This window comes from Zonotrichia albicollis, chromosome 1 (genome assembly GCF_047830755.1).
Source record: "Zonotrichia albicollis isolate bZonAlb1 chromosome 1, bZonAlb1.hap1, whole genome shotgun sequence".
NCBI lineage: Eukaryota > Metazoa > Chordata > Aves > Passeriformes > Passerellidae > Zonotrichia > Zonotrichia albicollis.
The window spans coordinates 17580305-17607412 of NC_133819.1; the positions used below are offsets into that span (position 1 = coordinate 17580305).

The 27108-nt window shown below is 36.8% G+C and overlaps 1 protein-coding gene across 3 annotated transcripts in view; it reads left to right on the plus strand.

Annotated features, from left to right (window-relative positions):
• Positions 1-27108, plus strand: part of ARHGAP21 (Rho GTPase activating protein 21) — a 110182-nt gene that overhangs the window by 45648 nt on the left and 37426 nt on the right. For all 3 annotated transcript variants that reach the window (XM_074534876.1, XM_074534883.1, XM_074534879.1), the window contains exons 3-6: positions 4378-4402; positions 15427-15519; positions 18309-18387; positions 23857-23911. In XM_074534876.1, coding sequence (XP_074390977.1) covers positions 4378-4402; positions 15427-15519; positions 18309-18387; positions 23857-23911 — 252 coding nt within the window. The remainder of the gene's footprint in view (positions 1-4377; positions 4403-15426; positions 15520-18308; positions 18388-23856; positions 23912-27108) is intronic.

Sequence of the window (27108 nt, forward strand, 5' to 3'; positions counted from 1 at the left end):
CTGAGGGAGTCAATGCAAAAGGAGACAGGCACAAGGGAAGGACATTATAAAAATTAAACATCAGTCCTTTCTTTCTAGTTCATATCTGATGGTTTGAGAGACTCAAGCAGTTATTAGTGAGCCCAGCACCTTGTCTTGAAGCTCTTAACTCCCTCTTTTTCTGCGAGAGACCTTCATGACTTCTTAATTTTTTCTCTTATTTCTTCTCTGACACGTTTGAATCTGGTTCATTCATTCCTATTTCTGTCTGATTTTGAAAAGGGAATAATGAGATAATTGGATACTGTAACACCTTTATTCATGGATTCAGTTACATATAAAGATGGTAAGGATCATTTGGACAGAGCCCTTTTCCTGAATGGTTGTATTAACCTGAATAGTTATATTCTCTTCTCTTCCTTTTAATGTCCATGAGGTGAAGCAAAAAAAAGTACAGATGTTACTATTTACAAGTATTCATATGGTAGCTTTTGTAGAAATGTATGTACCTGAGTTATGGTACAAAAGAATGAAATTCACCTATTGTCATCCTGATCCTAATATGAGGCAAATCTGATTTCTCAGCTGTTCAGTAGGATCTTTGATCAGATAAGGTCACCAGCTAATTACAGTCTCTGTCATTGATTGTAAGCTCAAGTATCAGTCCTCTCTCTTTCCTCATTGATCAAAATTGTAAGTGCCTCAGAAGTCACAGATGTTTCATTTTGCACTGCTCAAAGGGAGTATAATAACATTGAATATTATTTGGTTTTCTGTAGTAGCCTTGTCCCTCCTTCACACCTGAGGCTGCAGCCACTGCTGATATAAGACAGAGATGACAGCTGGATGTTGAAGATGCCCTTTACATAACAGCTAGAGTCTCTCAATCCTTGACCTGTTTCCCAGAGCCACAGCTCCTTTGTTATCACAAGTGTCAGTGGGATGCTGGTGCTTTCCCTCTAGATCAGTGCAGAAGTCTCTATTGTTTACCTGAGGGTAAAAAGCATTTTACCTTCTTTATTTTAGTGTTTGTTATTTCTTCCCTGCCCCTTCCCCCCAAGGTAAGCTTGCCCTATGATCTCTTAAATTTTACTACAAATCAACATAAACTAGTAGAGGTAGTGAAAAGAAAGAAAAATATCTAAAAGTGCTTTTGAACAATGTTTCCACATTCTTGAGAATATATATATGTTTGTGATTTTTTTAATACCTACTGTAGGTTCCCATTCAGAAATACTCATGAAAGTGTCTCCATTCAAAGTTCTGCTCCTGTTGCTTGTGTTTTGCATGTTTGAAAAAGCTGTTAATGAGTCAGGTGGAATCCTGTGGGAAGAGGAGGACAAGATTCTTCACAAGGGGCAACAGCAGCATCTCAAGAACATAGAGCATAATATTCTTAGCCTGCAGGGTGTGGTAAAGATCACACCACAGCTGCATATTCCATGGGAATTGGAAGGTATGGTGGAGGATGCTGCTGCTTGGAAAGCCACTGAGGTGAATTTTCTTGGAAGCAAAGAACTGCATGCCAGAGGATGTATTTGAGTGGAGAAGAGTGGGCATTACTTCATAAAATGTATAATCTGTTCTCTAGTTAGGTGTGTTGGAGGTGATCAGCTTTTAAATTTTGAGAGGTTCAGTGTTCTAGTTGTTAGTCTAATTTAACCTTTCCTCAGTTGTAAAGCCTTTTTGTTTGTCTGAAGAATTCGGTGCAAGGAAGGAGATCTAGGCAGATCTGCCTCCAAGATGTGGCTGACTGCTCTGAGTCCCAAAACACTCTTGTCTTGATACATAAACTCCTTATAGGACTTCAGGTGATTTTTTTTTTATTGTGACACCCTTTCCCCATGTGAAAATGATTGGTTATGATCAATTCAGGGAAGTGAATCTGCTTATTTTAAAATGGAATGCTTTTATGTTGCATTTTGATTGTTTATGTTTTTTGTTATATATGTGTGTATATATATATACACACATATATAATATTTTTGTATCTTAATTCATTTAGCATTCCATATGTATGTAGTGGTGCAGGTCTAGGTCAAATTCAGGGTATTTTGCTAAGTTCTTTTCATGATTCCTGCACAAAACAACTATTTAAGTACAAATCAAGGGTCTCTTTCTCACTGTAATTGGCCTTAATTAACTAACTTTTAAACACTGTGATAGGTTATGGAAAAAAATGTTGTCTGGTCAGTCTCTTGGGAGGGACAGCCCTGTGTGAAAAATGACCTTGGAAACTGAGGGTGTAATTTGACACATTTCATTTTGGCAGAAGTACTTGACTGTGCTTCTGTGGGGACATACACCAAACTGGGAATAGCTGCACATTCAGGAATGACCCATTTATGTATTGTGCTTGCCTCCTTTCCCTTAAGAAAATGAATATGGAATGTGTGGAAGATTTCTTAAGCTAGCATTGCAAAAAGCAAGTATTGCATAATGCCTTTAACATCAGGTGTTCATTAGGATTTGTTAGAAACTCACAGTTTCTGCATGTGATGTTTGTTCTCCCAAGTTCATTTGCCTGAGAAGCAAGTAAGTGATAAATTCTTCTCCTCAGGTATGGATGCAACATATACTGACATCTTGCCACGTGTAAGGGGTCAATGTAGGAGGGAAAGCTGGTTTCAAAACACTTGTGTTATAAAGCCTTCATTCCATTTTTCAAAGCCTGATCTCATTGGCTTGATACCATGAAAAAATGTTTTGCAGCTGTTTTTGGTAACAGAACTTTGCATGACCAGTGACAAAACTGACAAAACCCACTGCAGTATTTAATAAATTATGGTATTTCTACATTAGCTAAATTTTCTCTTAAAAAAATATTTGTTATATAGCATCAAACCAAGTAGCCTCCCAAACATGTAAACTCAGATTTTTCAGGTTATGAGTTCTAATATGTCAAGTCCTAAAGATGTCTTTTCACTTGACAGATAGGGCCACTGCACAACTCAGTATGTGCAGAAGTTACCCATGTCTAATTCTGGGCTGCTGATTGTAGTTCAAAACCAGCTGACTGTTACAGAGCTTCAAGAATAAGCAGTCATGGTACTTACCTTCTAGTGTGCCATTTTTATCAAAGTATAGAGCAGACAGGACTGTCCAACTTAGAGATTCACTGTTGGGGCAGCAATAACAATTTTCATGGCTTTTTAAAAGTAGAATATATGCTAGATTTTTGTTAACTCTCTATTTTGGTTTTGGGAGAGTTCTTTTATTCTTTATTTCTTTGTCCCTTAAAGTTGTCTTTCAAACATCTTTCAAAGCTCCAGCAGAACTTTGTATTCTTTTAAGAAATTCTTGCTGCTAGAACAGACTTGTCTTTTCCTCACCATTATAGTGTTCATATCTGCATCATTTTCCTCTCTTTCTTCAAGACTTTCTCTCTTGAATGGATTGCTCAGGTCAGTGTGTAGTTGATTTGAGCTTACATAATTTGAAAAACATAGTGATTTTGCTTTAAATACAAAATAACTAGAAATTTTGAGTTAGTCCATCTAAAAGTAAGAGGAATTATCCAGGTGAAAATTATTTCTAAAATTGCTCCTTCTTTCCTTCAGGACAAAGCTGTTCTAATTAGCTGAGTAGTTAGAAATATTTTTGAAATACTGCCTATTAGTCTCAGAAATTGTATTTGATTAAGTATTTATTACTCTATGAAGTTTAGAAAGCAAGCAGGTGTTTTCCTTGTTAGGTAATTTTGCTTCTTAAGTGGTAGAACTTTAAACAAGGTTAACCGTGGTGATCTTCATACCAGAATGTTGACAAGAAGGTAACATAAGTAATTTTTTAATGTTTAAGCATGCCATTTTCCCTCAGTACTTTCCAGTTGTGTGATTTTGGGGATCAGTGAGCAGAAGGAGACTCTTCAAGGTTGTTACTAAATAGTGTTTGGGGTACATGTTTTCCTCTAGGAGCAGTAGTAGTACTGAAGGCAAAACAAACTTGGTTCAAATTTCAGGAACCATATTCAGACATTGCTTACAAAATATTTTGTATATCTTGCATATGCAGCTTGAATGGTGAGGTGATTAAAGTGTAACCTTTCCTGCCTGGCTTTCAGGGTGAAATATGCTTGAACAACACAGAGTGCAGTATGAGGCTTCATGGAAGTATTTCATGGGGTTTAGTACATTTGTTTCCAAATAATCCCGTTCATGTTGTTTCTGTGGGAATGTTTCATAGGATTGTGATTAGTTGTCTTTAAAATAGCTATTACTCCACATTCTCAGAATAAGAGCCTTAATTCTCTAAGTTAAAGAGTTGTGAAGAAAGTAGGAGGTACCAAAATACAGACTTAACCTTTACCAGTTCACTTCAAGTCTTTGTATCTTAGAGCTGCCTATGCATTTTTTCCATTTATTGAATTTTTAATATGCACTCTTTCTTCCTCTTTAGGATGAAGAGAATGGGAATAGACAAGGTATGTCTTGTTTTTACTGTCTTATAGATCCAGTATATTGAATGCTTCAACTGTGTAATGGACTTGAATTGTTTCCTAAGAGCTTGAAATTTAAAATCACTTCAGTGTGAGCATCAGGCTCATTGATCAGTCACTTAATTCTAGGTTATGCCAATCAGCTCCCCTCCATTTTCATAGCTTTCTCCTTCTCACTTTGCCTTTATCTGCTTTCTTTCTTAATTCACTCATAAACTTATTTTTTATAAATTTATGCCAAATCTCCATCCCAGTTAATTGAAGCTTCTCTTTGATATTAAGCTATTTTCTCATCCATGCTTCCTTTTTGCTGATATCTTACTTTTCCTTTAAAAGAGTGAAAACCATGTTGATTTAAGGAAGATGGTTTCCAGCTTGGGAACCCTTCTCACTTTCTGTTTCCCCAGTCTGTCATGATGGTGAGGCACAGGGGCAGTGGGATTATGTGCATTGGGTTCCTCTGGTGCTCTGCCTGCCTCCCACAGCAGTGCAGCTGGACAGCATGGGCTGACTGCTGCTCTGTTGGTGGCTTCTCATTTCTAGCAAAGCATGGGACCTGCTTCCAGCGTGCCTTTAAGTACCTCCTTTAGTTGGAAGACAAAGAATATGTGTGAATTTCTGTTTCCATTTAGTTTGTGTAGCTGTGATATATTAGAAGCATTCTGGGAAATATTAATTTATTTGAACTTTCTTACTTTTCTCTTGGAATCAGATGGATTCATCCATTTCAGCCTCCTAGTTTTATTCAGCTGTCATCACCTGTGTGTTAAACAGTGAAAAGTTAATCTCCTCCTATTTCTTATCACTCTCGAAACTTGAAGCATCCTTTATCTGTTTTGACTTAGGAAAAGGCAGGTTCCTTTAGGAAAGGAGAGGAGTTGATCTTTTGTGCCAAACCAGTATGGAAGACACCACTTGTGGCCTAGAGAAAAAAGTTCTGTGGTGTTCTTGTTCTTGCAGGGAGAGCTCAGGCAGCTAAAGATGTAATGTAGGTCTGTTTATCTAAAATGTTATCAGAGAGGTATTTTTCAGCAGAGAAACAGCAGTGAACAAATCCTTGGTTCACCATGAGACCTGTCAAGGTGGACACAAGATTACTTTCTGGAAATTTTTATGTAGCTTCTAAACCCATGAATCATAGCTCAACTATTGCTTATTTATAGCACCATGGTATGTTGTATGCCTTGAAATACAGATCAGAGGGCACAAATACCCTGAAAGTTAACAGCATTCTCATGAAGGAGAGAAGGTTGGACTTGTCCCCCTGGAAAGAGAAGAAACAACTGTGTGGCAGAGGATGTAGATGTCAATAAAAATTAACCTGCCAGTTTTGTGTATTAAACTTTTAAAAACAGCAAAATGGGACGAAGTGTGTTAGACACTTCTCTCCAGCATTTGACATGATCTTTGGGGGTTATAGGGGGGATGAAACTATTTACATTGCTGCAGGTTGCCTGTTCCCAAATAAGGGGAGCAGGCAGCTTGTGCGGAGAGAGTGAGCAAAAGCGCAGGTGTCACTTCACGTGTTGGCAGCAGCGATGTTTGAGCAGCAGCAGGAGGGGCAGGAGCTCCGTGCCGGTTATCCCGGGATTGCCGGAGCGCTCCGCAGCCCAGCCCGGCCCCGAACCGCTCCCGCTGGGAACGGCGCGCACGGGGCCGGGCGCTGGAGCCACCTGGTGGCCGGTCCCTGCATTGCAGCCAGATTGGGAAACAGGCTCTGTGAACCCCTGCCGAAATTCGCTGGAAACACCCTATTGAGAAACACGTCTCTTTTCAAGTTTGTACGTGATAATTCTCTTAATTCGCTTGATCTTTCCTCTCTGAAAGACTAAGCTAAGGAGATCCAAGCATTTTGTTTTTGTGAAGCAGTGTGTGCCAGTATAGAAGTGTCTTTTTTTGTGTCAGTTTTCAGTAAAAATTTGTAATTACCCGCTCTTTATGCTTTGTCCTTGTCATGGATTAAGCTTACCTGTTAAAAAGGAGGGCTTAATACCAAATTCAGCATTTATATATTTGATTAGGTGAGTTTGGATTAAAGCTTCTCTATTGCTATTGCCTTTCATTGAGACCACTTGAATATTTTTCGAAAGGATCAAAGCACCTAATTAAGTCTAGAGGGCATAAGATAAAAGCATGTACCCTGTTTGATGTATTCTAACAGTGAAAGAAATATTTTTTGTATTTTTTAGGGTCTGGTATAGAATTTTAGTATATAGTTAGATCAAACTCCTGGCTTGCATTAATCTTCCTTTTGGTAAGCAGTAAAGTTTCAAAGCATTTCTAATGGAAGGTAATGCCAGTTTGTCCAGGAGAGCTCTTAAATAGGAATGACACCAGAGGGAGATGATGGCCTAAAAGCAAGATTGGGTTGTCAGGCAAAGGAGTGTTAGGTGTCTCCTGGTCACAGCATCCTCATGGTCAGCAGCAGGGACAGAAGGGGAGCACCTCAGCTGTGCACAGGAACAAGAGAGAGCCTGCAGGACAACAGTGTGGAGCTCTCGTGCCTTTTTCAGGAGCTGGCTGGAGCCCTGCACACCCACCCAGAGGGTGGTGGGATCTCCCACAGGAGAGGGCCAGGGTGCTGCAGGGGATGAGCAGAGACACTTTGGGAAGAGCAGGCTGGGAGACCACAGGGCTTGAGTTGCCTTTGTGGTCCAGTTGTGAGGACAGCAGGGATGCGTGGAGCTCTGGCTTGGGATGGTGAGGAGCTGGCTTAGAGCCCGTGGCCAGGATCTGTGGGCAGTGTCTTGGTGGGTGTCTGCTGCTGCCCTCCCATGGAAGAAGTAGCCAAGGCTTTGTTCAGACAAGCCACGGAGGCTTCAAATATGCACATGCTGCTTCTTGAGGGAGACTTTAGCTAGCACCCTGTTATCTTCTGGAAGGGCATCAAAACAGATTTAATATCAAATATTTTGTTATTTTTTTAAGGTTATTAGTTCTTTTCGTACTTTTGCTGCTCCAGGTTGTTGATCTTAAGCCAAGAAGTTGAAAGGCTTCTCTAACTGGGTGCATTTTATCAGAAGATAGAGATTTTCCACTGTGGATTCATTGGTCACTGTTTGGAAACTTTTATCAGCATATACTGCTTTCCAGGGAATCTGTTATACTGACCAGCCTGTATTACCTATTTCTTGGAGTTGTTATTCCCAGAAATAACTTGAAGTATTTATTTTGTGTGTTTTGAGGGTGTCTTGCTATCAGTTTGCCATTCTTCCTATTTTCTGGAGTTGCTCTGTTTCTATACTCAGTTATTTATTTAAGTGGTATCTCACAGGTAGAAGTCTTCCAAGAGAGCATTTTAGGAATATTTGGAGCCAGACTGAAAAATACCTATGCCTATTAAAAACCTAGCATTCTTATTAAAAACTTACACCTCATTAGGTATATCAAGACCTAATGAGTCGAGCTGGAGGAAAAGTTCATGCCATTTGATTTGTGCATTTAATATAATTCCATATCTTCTTGTCTTTCAAACATTACTTAAATTGTAAATCCCAAAACACAGGTTTTGTACATATGACAGTAGTTTCTCGTAAATTGTCCTAAAACATGTTTTCCTTTAAAAAGTTTTGGCTTGGTGATTGTGATTCAAGTGAACAGGGATGAGCATAAAGAAATAGACTGAAAGAAATTTTATCTTTCAGTAGAACAAAGCTATTTTGTGTCTTAACATAGTACCTGGGGATCCATTATCATTATAGTCCACTATCTTTTTTTCTTAATAGTATGATCTTGCTTTTTGTACTTTTATCTACGCTTCTATGTAGAAGTACCGGTACCAACTATGAGCTCCTTTTTCCATAAAAATTAAAGTCAACCTTAGGTACGTTATTCAGTGTATTTTTCTGTAGAGTCCCAGTGTGTGCTTGTTAATGAGACCTTAGACATGTTTTCACTGAGAAATATAGAACATTAAATTTTTTAAATGTGCCTAAATATGTATAAAAGTTTCTACCCTTCAGTTGTCTATGCTAAATAGTTCCAATTTATTACCTGTCCTTCTTCAGCTCTGTGCAAGTCTGCTCTGGCAGGGTAGAGCCTTTGAGAGAGGGGTGGAAAAACACAGGAAAAGGTTTTTTTCCTGCATTACTGCTGCTTACATAAGGCCTGGAGTATTTAATATTTCATTTCTTTTAACAGACTGTTGATTTCTGTACTGTAGTTTGTGTTCTCCCAGGATTTAATTTAATCCCATGTTTTTTAACATCCTGGTCTATCGGCTCAGTCTGTTATGAAATAAACAGATTGTGCCTGTGATGGTGGGAAGAGGGTAGGTAAGAACAAGAGGATGAATGTGAAAGCAAATATGTGGAGAGGTCATAGATGGCTGGGGTGTGAGGGTCCAAGGCATATGGTAGTGGAACTGGGAGTAAAAGACAAGAGGTGTTTAAGAGTAATGCTTCAGGGTAGTGGGACAGTAAATTGCCCTTTTTTGTGGATTTTTGATCCAAGTTAAAATTTTAACACCTAAATATTGAGAATGCTAAAAGAGGGCTCACAGTTTTCCACTGAGACCAGAGCCTGATGATTCCTTGTTCCCTCGCAGTACATCCAGAATGTCTAATGGACTCATTTTCCAGCTTGTCACATGTATAATGTTTCTCAGTGGTTTCTGTTAAGTTCAAATCATCTTTGACTTTGAGTAAAAACATGAAGTGTAATTCCCAGGGATTTGAGTGAGAGTCCATAGATTGACCACTCTAGATAAAAATTGTTTTGCTCTGTGCTTATCTAATGACTATAGTAAATCCTCTAGACTAATCATAGATTAAATTTTAAACTTAAAAAGGTTTCATTTGAGAGAACTGAATGAAGTCATAGTAATGGCAAATAATGCAATGAGAAAACAGAGTTTTGGAGAGTTTGTAACTAAGCTGCACCTGTGTTACATATTTTCCATAACATTATTTTCTCATCTTCTCTCCCTACCTTGGCACGTAGATAGGGTTGAGGTTGTATTAGTCAAATGGTTTACAGAAAAGTAAGCAAAAGAAGAAATACCATTTTGGAGTTGCCTAATCAAAATGCCAGAGGTGCTTTGAGAAATAAGAATGTATTTTTTCTGTGTTAGAGAATTGAATGCCAAGTGTTTTTCTGCTAAATGACTCAACAGCACTAATTTACTTATCACATTCTTTCAGAGGCTCATCCCTGGCACTGTATTTCAGCTGGTGTTTTTCAGTTGAGTTGCTTTGAGCTTGAGAGTGGGTGAAATAAGCTCTGTTGGGACTGGGTTGAGACCTTTGGGCTCCTTTTCCAGAGTGGATTGCTAGTGGAGAAATGCTTACTATGTATGAAATTCACTTTGCAGATTATAATATGCAGAATGAGCTGTAGTTGGCCTCCCTCAGTTAGCTGTAATCCTGACAGGTTTGTGATTTATATTTAATTAAATGCAATCTCAGTTAATAAATCTAAGTTCTGCTGTAGTTTCGGCAACCTTTTTTTGAGTAGTTTGGGAGATGATTAACAGGTTTTTGATTGACTAATCAATTTGAAGCATTTGCCATGCTGTATCTGTTCCCCTCCCTTTGCCTGAAAGGCATCCCAGGAATCAGTGTCACTCAGCATTGTTGCACCAGTGGAGCTCACATGCCTTGGATACCCAAAAACATACTTGTAGATCTTCATGCTCAAGAGGAATGTTCCTCCTGCTTGAGTCAGAGAAAGATGTGCATAAGAGCCTGTCTTAATTGATTAATCTGAGGTGTTTCATGAGGCTGATTTCTTAAATGTAAAAGTGTAAGTCATCCATTTGCTATCTGCTGAGCATAGGGCTGGGAGTAAAAATGTTCTGCAATAAGTTATTTTACAAACCTCTGTAGACGTTATTGAATCCCTGTGTTATGAGGATTTCTGAGCACAGTTCAGCTGTTGTGAGCAGAAGAATTTTTTTCCTCCCCTTGAGGAAGAGGAGCAGTGACATGTTTTTAAGCAGTGGCTAGTTGGAGAGACTTTGTAAGAAAGTATGTGCTATACTGTGTTTCAGCACTTGCTGGTTTGTGTTCTGCAGATCTAAAGGAAGAGCTCTGTCAGCAATAGCACTTTGGCATGAGATTGTTTTTTCTTTTTCCCTTTCCTATTCAGAATGTAAAGGTTGTACTTTCATAATCTATGACTCAGATGTTTTAATCTGTGTTTTATATCAGAAGGTTAATGACTTCAGAGAAACGAGGTGCTTGTTGCTATGTTGTAGTGTGTTGGTAGATTAGATAGCATAACTTCTGCCATGTCATTTTGTTTTCCAGGTGAATCATAGAGCATACAGTAATACTGTCTGGTCTGCAGGGAGTAATTTAAGAACTAAGTCATGGTTACTGCATTTGACACAATACTAGCTATGTCCTTGTAGCAGCTGTATTTCGAACTAGATTTTTAAGGGATTAAACTAGAATTGGCACCTAGATAAAATTAATTTCTATGCCAAATTTGGGGGAGTTAGGAGAAGCCTTGCAGAATATCACCCCCTAGATGTAAGTCAGTTTTGAATGTTACCTAGTCTTAATTCTACTGTTCTGTTTAAAAGTAGTTTTTTTAAATATTTTCTTTTACCAGGGAGAGCATGTTTGAATTCTATGATTTTATAAATGTGATGGTTGCTAGTGCAACATATTCCCCTCTGCCTCCTGAGGCCTCTTAAGCATTTGTCAGGAAAGCTTCCTTATAACTTTGGCATGGGAGACTTGTTTTCTCCTGTCAGGCTGTGAAGGCATTATTGACTTGAAGTCTCAGCTCCTAGGTCCAGGCAGTATAAAAGTTAGATCATGAATGATTCCGTGATATGTGCTATGAATAAAGTCTTTGTTTTGCGCAAAACTTTTATTTGAACAAAAGTTAAAACAAGGCACTAATTTTAGTTTCTAGATTTTCTGTGGTCTCTGTGGTTATTGTAGGTGGCATGTAGTCTCTGATTTATTAGAAGATTTGCATAGAATTATGAAAAAGCATATTGGCTCAGAAAAACCTTGTTCCAATAAATGGGTTTTCTATATTTGTCTTGCATTTGATTTACACATTTAATGGTTCTTCAGGCTACTTTTTCTTAACTTTGGTTGTCTAGGCTAAGGACCTTATTATTAAGACTCACCTGATTCCTTACTATCCTTGTTTAAGCAAATGAATTTTTGTCTTGAGCCTTCTTGATACTTGGGGATTTATTTTCTTTCCTTATTTCTGATGATGCTGAATCTGATTAAAAGTTCAGACACCAGTTTGCTTACTCTAAAGTAATATTTTCATTTGGATAACATCATTAAAGGGAGTCATAGCCCTGCAAGCAGTATTTTAGTTGTACTGTTAGCAAAACTACACTACTGCCTGGACAAAAACTTGCCTTTGAATTTGTACGACTGATGACCATTTAGTCATGCTGGAAATTTTCATGTGCTTACAAAAGTGATACAGGAAAGGACAACCTGATGGGCTTTTTCAGTTTCAGATCAGCTGAGTTGTGTACTTACCAGCTTTATTTGCTTTTTTCTTTTTGTTGCCCTAATGCAGGAATACATATTTCTTTATAGCCACATTTAAGAGGGAAAGAAGTACAAATGAAGTTGTGCTTTTCATCTGTGCTGTTTCCTTGCATATGTGAATGTGTTACTGGCAGTTCACACTTTGTTCTTTGTATGTGCATGATGTCTTATTTTTCATTTGCCAGTGAAAATTTGGGAGAAATTGTTGTATTTGCTGGTAGCCTGCAATGTAATGCTCAATTACCAAATATTTTGTTTTGTTTACAAAAGTGTGGAGAAGGAGGAAGGAGGCAGAATCACATGCAGTAAAGAGCACTGGAAAAGCACAAATAAGGCTTATATGTCTTGCAAACTAGAAGTCTGAGGTGCTTTTACTGTTCTTTGTTGTATCACCTTGTCAGGAATCGCTGGCATGCTCCAAAAAATTAGTCTTTTCAGTATTAGAAACAAAAATCATGAATCCTGACAGTATGTAGTGCAGAGCTGGAGAACTTAGTGTAAAACACTTGGCTGTGATATTCTGTTCTAGATTGTGGTGTTTAGGAGGTGGCCAGTTTAGGCTCTCATTTCTAGGCAGCATCTTGCTTTTGCCTGATGATTGGGTGCAGACAGGACCACAGGGAGATTTAGGCATAATTAAATCAGAGTGTAGTGAATGTTAAATTTTGTGACATGAGGTGAGTTATTAAATAATCCATTTTGCTTGAGATTTATTTCTATGATGATTGAGTGCACATTTTCAAGATTTATTCCCCTCAGCTGGTCTGAAAAAGTACTGTTAGCTTCTGTCAAAAAATATTGCTTAGCTTAGCTTGAGTTTCAAACTCCAAGTATAAATGTACATTGAGGTTATGTATTCAAGAAAGTTCATTTCTGTGTTACTGATTAAAAAAGATTTGGTTTGTATCCAAATGTGTAGAAGAGCAAGGAGAAGTGAAGAACACATATTTATCTACCAGAGCTTGAGAGTTCTAAGATTTCTTCTTGTTTCTACTTGTATTTGGATAGTGCTGAATTGTGAAATGAATGTGCAAATGTAATCAACATTTTGAACCTTTTATCCTAATTTTTTTCCCCTTAAATTGATTTTTAGAGTAGTGGTTGTACTTTTTTAGGAAGTAAGAATGACTGTTTAATATAGCCTCCTTCTGCAAGTAGGACAAAAAGCCAAGTTTAATATGCAATTAGCTTTCTGAATTGATTGATAAAATAGCTGTAGAAATGTGAAGTGAGTGCCCGTAATATGCCTGGTGTAGCTGGCAGGCAGGTCAGATGTCGGGGAAGGCTGCAGTCTCTGTTCTCCATAAATTGTGGCAAGTTTCCCCTCTTGCTCAGGAGTGAGAAGTGTATTAAAGGAGTTCTGTGTTGCATACTGAGTGGGAGTAGCTTTATCTGCCTGACCACTTGATTTGCATGTTCAGGTATGGACAAGGCTTAAAGCAACACTTGAGTGTTAAGCAAAGTAGCAGTAGGTCACTAACATTTTTTGAAGAGTATTTTATAAAGGAAGCTGAGGTGTGATGAATTAAATGTGCCATGGAAGCTGTATTACTTTTATTTTTCTTGCCACTTTAGGAAATGTATGTGTCTTCAATAAGAGATAAGTGGCAGCACTGGGAAGGATATTTGGTGGTCCTATAAAAGGTCATATTTTAGCTTCATTCTTGCAAGCGGTTGAAGCAACCTTTTGTTCAAGGCATCTGGGTAGATTAATGTTGGAGCTTCTCTAAACTTGCTGAAATGTTACTGGCTTTTTAAAGGACAAGACCCATCACATGTTCAGTGTCTATTTAAATCTGCAGATTAAAAATGACAGATATTAACTTTGGCTCACAAAGAGCATTTTGTATGTTTTGTAGCTGTATCCTGCTAATCAAATTTTAAGTATATGGGGACTGAGCTGCCAGCTGGAGTTTCTTGATTTGTAATTCAGTTGCTTTATATATAGTATTTATCTGATTCTATCAAATAAACTTTTTGATTATTTGCTCCCAATCTGGAACTATTTTGAGAAGGCCATTTAGAGCCATATGAGTGAGCCATTTTGTTGAACTGTTTTATGGTAAAATGGCAGGACACTGAGGATCTGCACAATAAAGGCATTAGGCTAAAACCGGGATCTAAAAATTGAATCAGAGTCACAGGGTGGTCTGTTTTTTGCAGTTTATTAAAGTTTTTCCAATGAACTTTGCCCACATGGAAACTGAAGTAAAAAAAAGAGGTTAAGGGGGCACCTTATTAGTATTCAATAAAAAGTACTGTGATTTATTGAACATTTTAGGTGGAATGTTTAAAGCTGTGGGGAAGTACTTTTAAAAGCCTAAGCCTAAGACTTGTGCCTGAGTCAAAGGCCAGTCATTTTAGAAATGGTTAGAACCTAATAATGCCACTTTTAAGAAGTTTCTTTTATCAGCAATGCCAGTTTTGGACAATTCCTTTTTTCTCTCATGCTGTTCCTTCCTTTCCTGCAGTTTAAGCCTCTCTCTCTCCACCAAGCCAGGGTTTCCTGCTAAACTGGAGCACAGACCCAGCTTATTTTTGTGCTGTGTCATTTCTCTGGGCTGGCTCCTCACACAGGCTCCAAAGGTGGCATTTCCTTAGCTGGGAGTGTGCAGCAGGAATGGAAACTGGAGCCAGGAGCTGGGAGTGGCCAAGGCTGGCAAAGCCAGCTCTGGCACTGTGAGACTCTGTGGGTCTGGCTGAGGTTCTGCCACTGCTTCTCTGAACACTGGACCATGCAGGGCCATAATGGATGCATTCATTTATTTATTTATTTTTCATTATTTATGAAAATTATTTATGGGTGGTTTTCTTTGTGAATATTTGGGGTTTGGAGGGGGTTTGGTTTTGGTTTTTTAACTTCACTGGTGTAATAATTCCATTGGTGAAACTGTGTAAATGCTGTAAAATGGCTTATTCCAGCTGTGTGCAAATGTAGGGCAGATGTACTGTATTTCAACCTGCTGTATAACCCTGGAGTTTCTTGTTTATTTTACTGTACACACCCCCACCCTCCTATCTTGATTTTCAGAAGCTTTGGCTACTTAGCAAAGAGTGACTTAGCTTTGATGACAGGCATGTAAAACCAAAAGGTGCCTGTGTTTCTGGAAGTATAGAACTTAAGTGTGTATTGAGAAAGCAAGAAAATACAGCTGTACATGGTTTTTAACTACTGTAGATTAACTTCAAATTATATATATAGAGATATATAGCATGTGCAAACATATGCTGTGCATATAATTTGAATTATAAATTTCTTTTTGAACCTTGGTAAATCTTCAAGAAAACTTTATACTTCATCTTGGAGTTTCTGAAAAACACTTGGAAAATCACTTTTGTGGTCCGTGAGAACTGTAAATCAATGTTTTTTCCATCTAAGGGAAGATTTTAAAATTTTATTTTTCACTTTTTTTTACATTACTGTTTCTTTGTATGTCTCTGTGAATGCAGCAGGATTGCTTCCCAAAGTATTTTAAAATGAAAACATTGTAATGCAGTATAATGAAATGCTAATTAGAGATATTCTTTCTTTCTCAGGAAAACAAAGAAATAGACTGGAGCCAATGGATACCATATTTGTTAAACAAGTTAAAGAGGGTGGACCTGCTTTTGAAGCTGGGCTGTGCACAGGTACTGTTCAATAGCATGTTCATGTACATGATGTAAAATACACATGATTAAAGTTTGCTACTACATAGTTCTATCTTCCATTTAAACCTTGTTCTTTCCTTTAGAAGCTTTTAAATTGTCCTCCAGTGTTTTTCACCTTGGAACCTTGTTTTGCTTATTAAGGCATCGAAGTCCTAGTTTTCTTGATTTGCTGTTTTAAAGAGAGTAACAAAATACATGAAGAAGAGGGAAAAAAGGAAAATAATACCTGTAAGCTCCTATTTCTTTGGTCTGGGACAAATTGGTAACCTGAAAACATTCAGGTCTTTGTACATGAAATAAAAGTTTTCTACTCTACCTCCTTTAAATCAAATAGGAGCAGTCCAAATCTGTCTAATCTTACAAAATTATTTTCAATTGCTCATTTAATCAAACTGGAGAGCTGAAAACATGGAGGTTTTTTTGTGAACTGTGTCATACCTGAAATGCTGAAAGAAAAAAACAAACTGTATTAGAATAGAAAATCTTCCAGGTGATAAAGTTACATATATAGATGGATGCCACTATGAGCACAAGTTTCTTAAAAACGTAGCAAAACTTCTATTCTGTGAAAGGCTTGTGCTTGTGTCAATAATGGGATGGTGATATATTTTTAGAAAAGAGTTATGTACCTCAAATTGACTGGAATAGAATAATTTTTGTATGTTCTTCCTAATGAAATACAAAGTTCCCAGGTTGATCAGTTTAAAAACAGTTCTAGAACCCACTTGTACATCATAAGGGTTTTGGGGTTTTTTTTAACTCCTCCTTAAATAGTTATTTAGAGAAGGGCTACTTTGGCAGAATTTGATTGCTATTATATAAAGATGTTTTGGCTTGATAAAACACAGCATATGTTGAATTTGTACAGAGGAACCATGTTAATTTCTGCTCTGTTCAGTGTCTGCCAAATTGAGAGAGATTAAATCTGTAGAGAATATTTTTTCTAGTTATAGAAGAGATTTTTAGGAGCCCAGAATAAAGAGCAGAAAATAAATGAGAGAAGACATTTTTAATAAGTAGAATCTTCTTAAACACACTGCTTATAGCAGCTACATCTAATTAGGTCATGCCAGTATTTCTTGTTTATGAATTTTAGGGTGAAATACATTACTATATCTCTGAATTGGTATTATAAAACACTCAGGGAATAATCAGCCAGGTAGATTGCTTAACCTCTCATGCAGACACTGTATACATTTCTTATTTTGTAGAATCAACTGTTATTGTTACTAACTGGTTTTGTTTGTTTGTTTGTTTTTTTCTGATGTAATTTTGCTCTATTTCATGGTGACACAAATGAAAACACTTGAATATTCTATATGAGTTCATAAATACTAGAAATATTGAAATATGAACAGCCAAAACAGATCTGTGTTTCCCATGTCTTGATCTTCATGCTGTCATTTATCTATATGTAGGAATATAAAGAATTAAGTGTGTGTGGAAGGGGCATTCTGATTAATTTCCACTTTGATCAGAATATGTAGCAGGCTACCAGACTGATGGAGAGCTGTTAGAAAAAGCCTTCATGTTTCTGTATCCTTTTTTGCCCTACAGTTTTGCCCTGACTTCCCTTCCTATGGATCTGAAACAGAACAAAGTTGCGCTTGCAGAGTTGTCAGTGCTCCTGTCATTTATGTAACCAGTTCTGCAGTGTGTCCCCATCAGATCTTTTGGCAGATCCATGGGATGCCTATTTCAAGCAGACTCGTGTCACTGCTGTGTGTAATCTAGTCTGCTTCTGTGAAAAAATAAAAGTTGTACAAGTATAGATAAAATTATATGACCTACTCTAATGATAGTCCCAATTATAGTTTTTAGTTGGAATACTGAGTGAAGATCTGTGGCAATGTAGCCCACATAGCAGGCTGTTCTTAACCTGGAAAAGAGCGAGTTAAGTCCCAGAGAAGGATCTGGTGTGTTCTGGGGAAGTTCTGCAGTATGACCTAGCCAGGATTCAGAGCTTGTTGCCACCAAGCTTTCTTTCATTGCTTAGGAAGCAGGAGAGAAAACTCAGGGTTCTTTCAGTCAAGAAGGTAACTGGTGGATGAAGGGGAATAGGTAAGCTTTTATAAAGTTGAAAATTGCTAATAATTCATACCAATTTATTGGCATGATGTTTACTTTGTATGCAGACAAAATTAAAATGTGAGATCTGTGTAGTTTGTTAATTCATGGGGTTTGTGTGGGGAACCTCTACAGAGCACAAGTATTTAAATCATTATTGTCCCCAAGACAGGGTGAGTAGTCAGAGTGACAGCTTTTTCCTTGCTTTGATTTGATCATGCCAGAAAAACAAAAAGGGCTTTTAAAAATTTTCTGAAGCAATGTTGAAAAAGCCATTCCCTTTGCCTCACTTTGCACAGATCCTTTCTTTCAGCTTCTCCTCCTCCAGTAACTATTTGAAGCTCCCTGTCTGTAATCCTTCAGACCATTTTCTCCTCATTAGGAAATTCAAGATACTTTCTGCTCTTCTGATCAGAGATGTCTTAGATACCATTTGGTCAAAAGAACAGGAAAGGTTTTTCATCACAGGCTAAAAATAGCTCTACACAATATATTTCACAATTAATTTATGAGAGTGTATTAAACTCTAAATGAGGACAGTGTAACAAAATATTTGGAGAAATCATTTTTGAGGTAGACATTTTACCTTAAATTTAACATATGGGTGCTCTTTATTTTGTGAGGTATAGAAATACAAAATAAAAACTGTTTTACAAACATCTAGACAAACTAATTTCAGTTATAATTTTTCCCCTCTACAGGTGACAGAATTATAAAAGTCAATGGAGAAAGTGTTATTGGGAAGACATATTCTCAAGTAATTGCTTTAATACAGAACAGGTAAGATAATAGTATTATCGTTATATTGTTATATAATAGTATTATGATTATCAATTAAGTATTGTATTATCATTATGCTTGTTATATACTGAGCATGAAATGACCGCTTACGGTAGTTTTGAAAAGTCATCTTATTACTAAATTTTCATTAATACACACTCAGTTTTATTATTTCTTTTTTTTCATATATTTGCTGATTGCTGAGAAGAGTTTGAGAATGGATGTGCTGAATTGTACCACAGTCTTTTTATTGTTGGTACTTGTCCCTTGTTAGCAAATAACACCAAGTGTTATAGAGGAAGTTTGAACTGAAAATAGACAGATTAGGTATATATATATGTGTCAATTGGAAAAAAAGATTATAAAATCCACCTTGCTTATAAGATCTAAGAACTAGAAATCAACATATCTGGTGAAGGAAAAATTTATGCTAGTGCACACCTGCACAATAGCTGCAGTAAGTCTTTGCTTTCCTCTGTTTTGCAGCAGATTATGAACCTTGCTCAGAGTTGAGGAAATACTAATACTAATATTTACTGCACCTTCAACTTACAAGCACTTGTGAAATTGTCTGTGCCTGAGTCTAGATAACTCTTTCCTGTCTCGTGTCTGCTTCTTTTTTTCAGTTTTCTTGGTGTCAATTTCTGTTCTATAGCAACAAGTTTTCAATATAATACTGAGTTATGTGGCAAAGACATGTATTATGATCAGCATGAAAGAATGCTTTCTAAGTACATCTCATGGGTCATATTTTTACTGGCTCGTCATGTGTTACAACTTAGAGATGCTTTCTGTTTGGAGAAGGAAAAATCAGATTCTGATTTTCCTATTTCAGTGATGTCTTTATTCAAGATTTTGTTCAAAATGTGTCTACCTCAGGTGGTTTGTGTCTGTGTGGTTTTGTTTTGGATGTTTGTTATTATTTTGGGTTTTTTATAAACAACAAAACTGTATTCAGAGATGTGATGGACAAGGTAGACTGAAACATGTTTTGTGTCACTAATGCTGTCTGTACAAGAGCTGGACAGATGGGCTTTTTTATTTCCTTCACTGGACATAACATAGCCATGCATTGTTTCTTTATTTTGTATTTTTACAAGCAGCACTATTGTACAATAGTGTATACCCAAGATACATTGTATGCCCAACTACATAGATCAGTCAATCAACTCTCTTGATCCAAGAAAGAGACCAGTCACATCTTTGAGTGCCTTTTGTGGTCAGTGATTCATAACTCTGGGTGTGCCTGTGAATGGAGTGTATTTTCAGTGAGTGTAGGTGGTGAACTGTTCAGTAGGACTGAACCCCTGCCCGCTGTGGGTGAACTGGGGACCCCTGAACAAGCCTTGTCAGTGGTTTTCTAGTGCAGCCAGGAAGGATGTAGCACACTGCTGCATCTATCCCCCTGATTTCCATCAGGGCAGGGAGGATGAAGGGATGCTATTGTGTTAGGAGAGAACAGTTTGTTTTCTAAAGCCAGATGTGTACATCACAGAAGATTGTAACAAAAGGTCATGTGTATCCTTGAGCATTTTATACAGCATATTCAACCATCAGGAAGTCTACAGCTGAACCTCTTAGGATAAACAGATAAATATTAATTCTGATCTGTAGTGAGAGCTCAGACTCCACATCAGGTGTATCTTGTAGCTTACAGACAGTACTTCTCATGTGCCAGAAGAATCAGCTATCTCTAATTCTTTGCTTGAAAACAGTATTTTTGAGCTCAGAGCAGTTTGGTGTGACCATATATTCTTTTACTTACTATGCTGCCATTTCATGGCAAATAAAATTGCATTATGGTACATGCTGCTCTTGCATTAGCATTGCCACCTGGGCCACACTGATGGTCTGTTATGCCATTATCCTCTGTGATAATACTCAGTAAAGATTTCTTTGAAGTCTGTGAAAACACTGAAACCACAGAGTGATTGAGTGGTCAGATAATACCAGCCCTCTTTCTATAAATCCTTGATCCAGGAAGTTGCTGAACCACAGGGTTTATCTTCATTGATTTAGTAATTCTTCATAGGTTGGCTTTGCACAAATTCACTCTTGAATGTCTTCACATCAAAAACACCCAGTGATAAGTTTTTGGTGTGTTTTTGTGTCTTTGCTGATCTTTTATCCAGCACACCTTGGCTGCTTTAGTTGGTCTTGTGAAAGCAACTTGCTGAAAGGCTTTTTGAAAGGCAGAGTTGTCTGCTGAAATGTTTTTTTATGAATAAAGATGTTTTCTTCATAGTCTTACTGTGTTGTATGTTGGTTTTCTAGACATTTTAGTTGCTGTACTTTTATTGTTTTTAATTACTCATTCAAACATATTGATGACTGTAAATGCTTATGTTTTCATTTTACTCATCATCAGAGCATTTTTGAGGTTATAGCACATTTTATCCTCTTCTCTCTAAAGAGAGGGCTTCCTCATTGCTCACTGTTCAGCTGTTTGCAGTAAAACTCAGTGCAGGCTGGCAGATCTTTTTAGATTACTTCTGTGGTTTCATTTTTATAGTTGCTTATTATTTTTCTAAAAAGTTGTTCAATTTTAGCTGCTTATCTTCATTATTTAATGCTGCAGACATCAGAACTTAGCTGCTTTGGGTGAAATGATACCCATATCTTCCAGTGGGACTTAAGGATGGGTTATAATTCAGACATGCTGAACATTACTGTTCCCAGAAAAGTTTCAAGCTGTGTCTAGAATGTTTTCTATTTTCCTCTGCTTGGAGATAGCAAAAAATCTAAAGTTACAGTAGTTGTTTCCTCTGGGAGATAAAAGGTACACCTCAGAAGAGTTGCTAGAATTAACTACAGTCCTGTAAGATTAATCATGACTACACTTTTAACTCTATATTTCCTACTTTTTGCCAACAGTTGCTGATTGGGTCCATTAAGAATTTATTCTTATCTGTTTACATGTATAATCAACTTGGAGATATATGGATTGCTAACATAAACTCTGTAAATTATTTATTATTCCAAATAAAAGAAGAAACATTCTGATTTGCAATTTCTCTTTCTGCCCCCTTTTTTTTCTTAAACTGGGGAGTTTGAATGATTGTCTATTCTGCTTGTTTCTCCTTTCAAACTGTTCTTGAAAGTGTTTGGATTACTCAGAAATGTAGAGTGTTTAGCTACTGAATCTGTTTCATTAATACAAAATAATGCATCAGAAGATAGACTTTATGATTACTGCTTTAGTTTGATGACTTGGAATCAAGACCTTTGAATTTAACTCTCAGAATGTGTAATTAAAGTAATTGGAGTGGTAAATACCTTTGAGAGTTCTGAGTACTGTGTCTGGTACTCCAGTGCAGACTATCACTTTCTGTGTGGTGGTTCTTACTAACACTTTCTAGTTCATAATTTGCATTTACAGAATATTGTGCAATAAACCAGAAGTCTTCCTTAATACTTTTTGTTTCTGATATGAGAAATAAAAAATGTCCTTAGAGCATGTCTCAAGATATGAAGTAAGAACATCCAAATTGTCTCCAAAAGGCAATTGTCTCTTCAGGCAAACAGGAATAGAATAGTTAAGTAGTTATAAGAGTTACATGGAAACATTGTTTCTGAATGGAACCCTTTAGTCCTCTGAATGTCTTCTAAGATGCTAATTGTGTAAATGGATTAAATCATTTTCTTAAAAAGGGAGAGGAGGAGAAACATGCAAAATATTTCAATGAGTATGGTTTGTTCTGTGTAAAGTTACATTTTTTAATATAAAAAGTACTTCAAAAGGGGCAATGCTATCATATTTTTGATATCCAAGGTCTTAATCCTGCAAGTAAACAGTTGCCTGATGTGATATTTACATCCATGTGTAGAACTGAAATCTGAACACTTTGTTAAAAATGCCTCAAGCTGTTTATGCATTCAGTCAGTATGGGAAATGCTATTGTAAGTGCACATAAAGTCAATACTCCTTTGTTTCTTATAATTCAGTATTTTAAAATAATCTTCACAAGGCTTTTGAAGACTTACTTTTACCTAGATATGTGGGGACTTAAAAAAAAAAGCCCCAACTTAAATCACTGCTGATCTTCAGTTTTAGACTAAAGTAAATTTTATGCTGCTTGGAGAACACTTTTTTCCAAAATGAATAGTAGTTTAAAAAGATTGTGAAACCAAATACCCGTACTGTGCTTTTGGAATTCAGCCTTACGTCTGTGGTTGCTAGAAAATGGAAAAGGAACCACAAACTAGAAACATTTTTCATATGAGAAAGCATAATAAATCATACATTACATTTTGAGATGATGGCTTTCTTTTCTGCACAGATAAGCTGAGGTCCCTTGCCAGTGCTTTCACAGGCTGATTGCTGTGCCCTGCAGCTGGGCCAGTCTTTGTGCTGGTTTTGTCTTTCCTCACCTAATGCAGTGTACTAGCCAGTACAGATGAGCTGATTTCTGAGGTAGCCACTTAGCTTGCATTGATACTTATGCTGATACTGGTCAGATTTTTTTTTAAATCCTTTTTTAAATTCTTACATGTGAGATTTCTAAGTAATGGTCACAGTAACTTCATTTTGGTTTTATTTGCCCTTGTTATAATAGGCTGTACATTAGTCTTTTGTAGTCCTTCTCTGTACCTGTTCCATTTCACATTTAATGAATGTGAACAGATTATTCCATTATCTCAGATGAGATAATAAATTCACCTGTTCTGTATCCAATGTTGCAAGCATATGCTTTTCTCTTGCTTGTGAAAATACCTTATTTCTGGCAGATACCAACTGTGGATTTCACTGTTTTTAAAATATTCAAGTGAGTAGCTGGTACATTGTACATTCAGTGTCCTGATTTTCCTTGTGTTTGAGTCACACTGATAGAACTATTCAGATTCCTGGATCTTCTTGCCACTGCTGCTGCTTGTTGTTTCAGCAGCTCAGATGACAAATGCAGCACTCACAAATAAGAAGTGTTTTTCATCCATCTTTCAGATATCATGTGACTGACTGTTTAAGTTGATCCTTCTAGGAGGTGATTGGAGTGGAAAGGTGCAGGTCAATACTGGCCTTGGTATTTCTTCTCTTTGCAGATGAAGTGGTAATTATAATGTCACCGCAGCAATTTTAAAAAAGTGGTAAGAAACCTTAGGTTTAAATTGAAGAAAGAGGAAGGTTTTAGCTTTTATTCACAGATTTGTTACATTGTTTTGTCCAAGAAGCGCTAAACAAGTAGTGTACCTTAGGACTTAAAGAAGAAAAAAAAAAAAAGGAAATAAAACTACCCAAACCAGTGTGTTGGCACAATAAACTGACTCAGTCAGATTTCTTTTATACTCTTACTTCCTAAGATTCTAGAGGAAATCAGTGTTTACTTTTGTTGTGTCATGTGTTTGCCACAATATCTGAGTGTTGGAATTTTTGAAGAATTTTCCTCTATGGAAGTAGATGGATTATCTTTGTAATAAGAATGTAAAATCTCTGAAAGTTTATATGTGATATTTTTTTTCTGTTTCTTTCAGTGACAGTGTATTGGAACTTAGTGTTATGCCAAAAGATGAGGACATCCTTCAATTGGTATGTTTATGAAGCTTCTGTTCAGAGAGTATATTACCTAACAAAAATGTTGTGTTGTTGGTTACAAAGTCTTTGAAGTGTGCTATCAGCAAATAATTAGAGTTAATATTTATCTCTTTGTAACTTCTTAGATATTTTCCTACCTTATTGCCGTGCCTGAAATTTCAGGGGAATCTAAATATAGGGAGTACTGTCTTCACATGATATTTCTAGCATGTTAAAAAATACATCTTGTTCATATTTTTACTGTAATTTGGATTAATTTCATTATGTTAGAATGTATGAATCAGATTGCTTCCTTTAACTGGGTTGTCCAGTTCTAAAGGATTTGAATTAAAAAGCTAGCATATGAAGCCTTTATTAATAACTCAGTAATTGGTGAGTGGACTGAGAAGTATGATGAATGGGCCAAAGATTATTACCAAATTTTAAAATTGTGACTGCTGCAAATGTTTTGTTGCACTAGTTCTTATTTGTTCTTGATTTTAATTGAGGTCCTGCATGTGTAGTAAGATGATTCATCTCCCATTTAGTGTCTCTAAGTCCAGAAGAGTCTTGAATAATACATGATATGTAAGGGAATATTGTGAAGAATCAAAAAAACTCACCTAGTATATTGGTATGTGCTAGTTTATTTTTAATTGGAAGCAGAGGAGAGGAGAAGATGACAAGAAGGGTAGATTTTCTTGTTGGTATTTGGAAAAGTCTATTTTTTAATCCATACAGTAGTAGTAAGATGACTGTGTTAAGAAAAAATTATGGGTTTCAGTAGCTGTTTTCCATTATTACAGGCCAAATTAAAGGGTAAAGGAAAAACCAAAAAGACTTTGTCATTAAAGTGAAGGCAGAATCTAGTACAGAAACTCTCCAGCTAGGACAACAAGCCAAGATTATTAGAATAGAATATAGTGATATTTTAGTATAGAATAGAATAGTGATATTTTGAGAACATTTGATGAAGACATATTTCAGTAATCCAACACAGAACACGTTGGGGGCAGGGTGTGAGTTTTGATTGCATGAATAAGTGAGAGAGAAAAGCTGTTGGGGTGTTTTTTCATGGTTGGTTTTTTGGTTTGTTTCTTCTTTTTTTTAAATTGGAACTGTGAATATGTATAAATGCAGGAATAGTACTGACATTTAAATTATCTGAATGCCCTAAGCATCTAATGCAGTCTTATAGCCATAATAGTGTCAAAATCTGGACAAGGCAGGAGTTGTAGTTTTAAAGTTAAGCATTTCTATTTGTCTGGATGGAAAGGTCTTAGACACATCATCTCTCTGCTGGCAAAACACAAAGTGCAAACTTCAGGTGATGTAGACATGTAAAATAATGGGTTGTATATAACTTGTTATATCAACAGGTGAGATGGGGGCAAAGGGCAGAAAAGGATGATTGTTGCCATTATGGGTTAGGAAGAAATATTAACAAAAAGAGAATAAGGTCATTGTCCTTGAGAAGATTGAAGGGTAAAGAAAAGATGAAAATATCTGACTGTGGAGGTCCTAGGAAAAGATAGTATATATGAAAAATCTTGAGGTGTCATTATACAAAAGATCCTTCTGAGTTTTCAGATGTGATAAGAGTTATGAGTTTTGTATGTGAGGTTGCTCCCTTGAAGATAGAAGGAGGATTAGGTTTGACAGGTAAAGTCATCACTTTGCAAAAAATGCTTTGCATTGACCCTGTAGATTGTGTGAGTTGCTTCAGTTGTTCACTGTTGGGTTGGGTCATGGTACAGAAGGGTTTTGTGCTACTGTTTGCTAAGGTACATTGGTTTGGGATAAAGTGAACTGCCTTTGAGGGCTTCCAGTTGCACATAGCATTTTCCAGAGGAAAGCCATGGAGGCACAGGTGTTTCCTGTATCCATGAGGCTGAGCACTGGGTGTACTTGGGCCTGTAGGAAATGACCTCTGATAGCAGCAGTTTGTTCATTCAGTCCTGTCACAGAACACTTCAGTATATATGTTTCCAAGTGTCAGTCTTTGATGGCTGAGCTGCAACTTGTGAAGAAAAAGATTATAAACATGAATTGCATCTTACAACAGAGTCTGTCAGTTGTGGCCTGTAATTGTATATGTTTTAATCTATCACACAGGAGGGAAGTTTTGGCACTTCTAAAATAATTTTCAATCTCTTGAGACAGTACCTCCTCAGTAACTTCAGTAAAATGAAGAATCTGTACAATTCCTCTGAATTATAATAGAGGAAAACCACTTGAAGCTGTGTTATGTAAGCTATTATAGAATGTTAAATAACTTAGTTGTTTTCTGTGACATATGTCACTGTAAATGTCTTCAAATAATGTTGCTCATTGTAAATTGATGTTAAAGACCAGTATGCTATAAAAAGAGCAAAACTCCAAGCACTACTGGATATTGCAGTATGAGCTTACAAGTGGTATATCTAGTGCAAAGAGGATGGAATAGTTTCATTATATTCAGGAATGATGCTGGTTGTGCTGAATTTTATAGTACTTGGCAGTCTACTCCATGTACTCATGACTGAGGGCTGGAAATACAGTTGCTTGTTTCTATCCTTAGTTTGCTATTTATAAACCTTGAGTTTAGTCTTCAGAAATATCCATATATGTCTGTGAACCTCTTGGTATATTGAACTTCCAGAAAACAGGGGCTTCAAATCCATTCATCAGTAGTAACAATGAAGTGGCCCAATCCCCTCTGTGGCATTGCTCTCTGTGGCATGTGAACAGTGCTTACTTGGAAGGGAATTACATGTGAAATTCTACCAATAGTGAAACCAATGCCGCTTGTGTTTGTTCACTCATGTGATGTCAAAAATGTCACTTTGTGGATGGGGAAAAGGATATTTAAAACATCTATATCCATAACAAAATCTTGAACTCTTGACAGCTGTACATGTGTTGGTTTTTTTCATGCTCCTCCTCAACTTTATGATAAATTTACTTAAATTTATCAAAAGAGATTATTTTGAAATATTTTTAGGTATATGACCATTTTTAAACTAGGAAGAGGATTATTTTTATGTCATGCTATTCTTGGTGGTTCAGATTTGATGCATCTATATGCAATTTCTGTAGCATTCTTAACTTTTTTTGACAGAATTTTGGCATCTTGTAGGCTTTAGTACTGCTGACTTCGTGCAAATGGGAAGACGCATTTAGGTCAACTACAAATAGTTCCTATTTCTCAAGTGTATTCAATGAAATTGTTG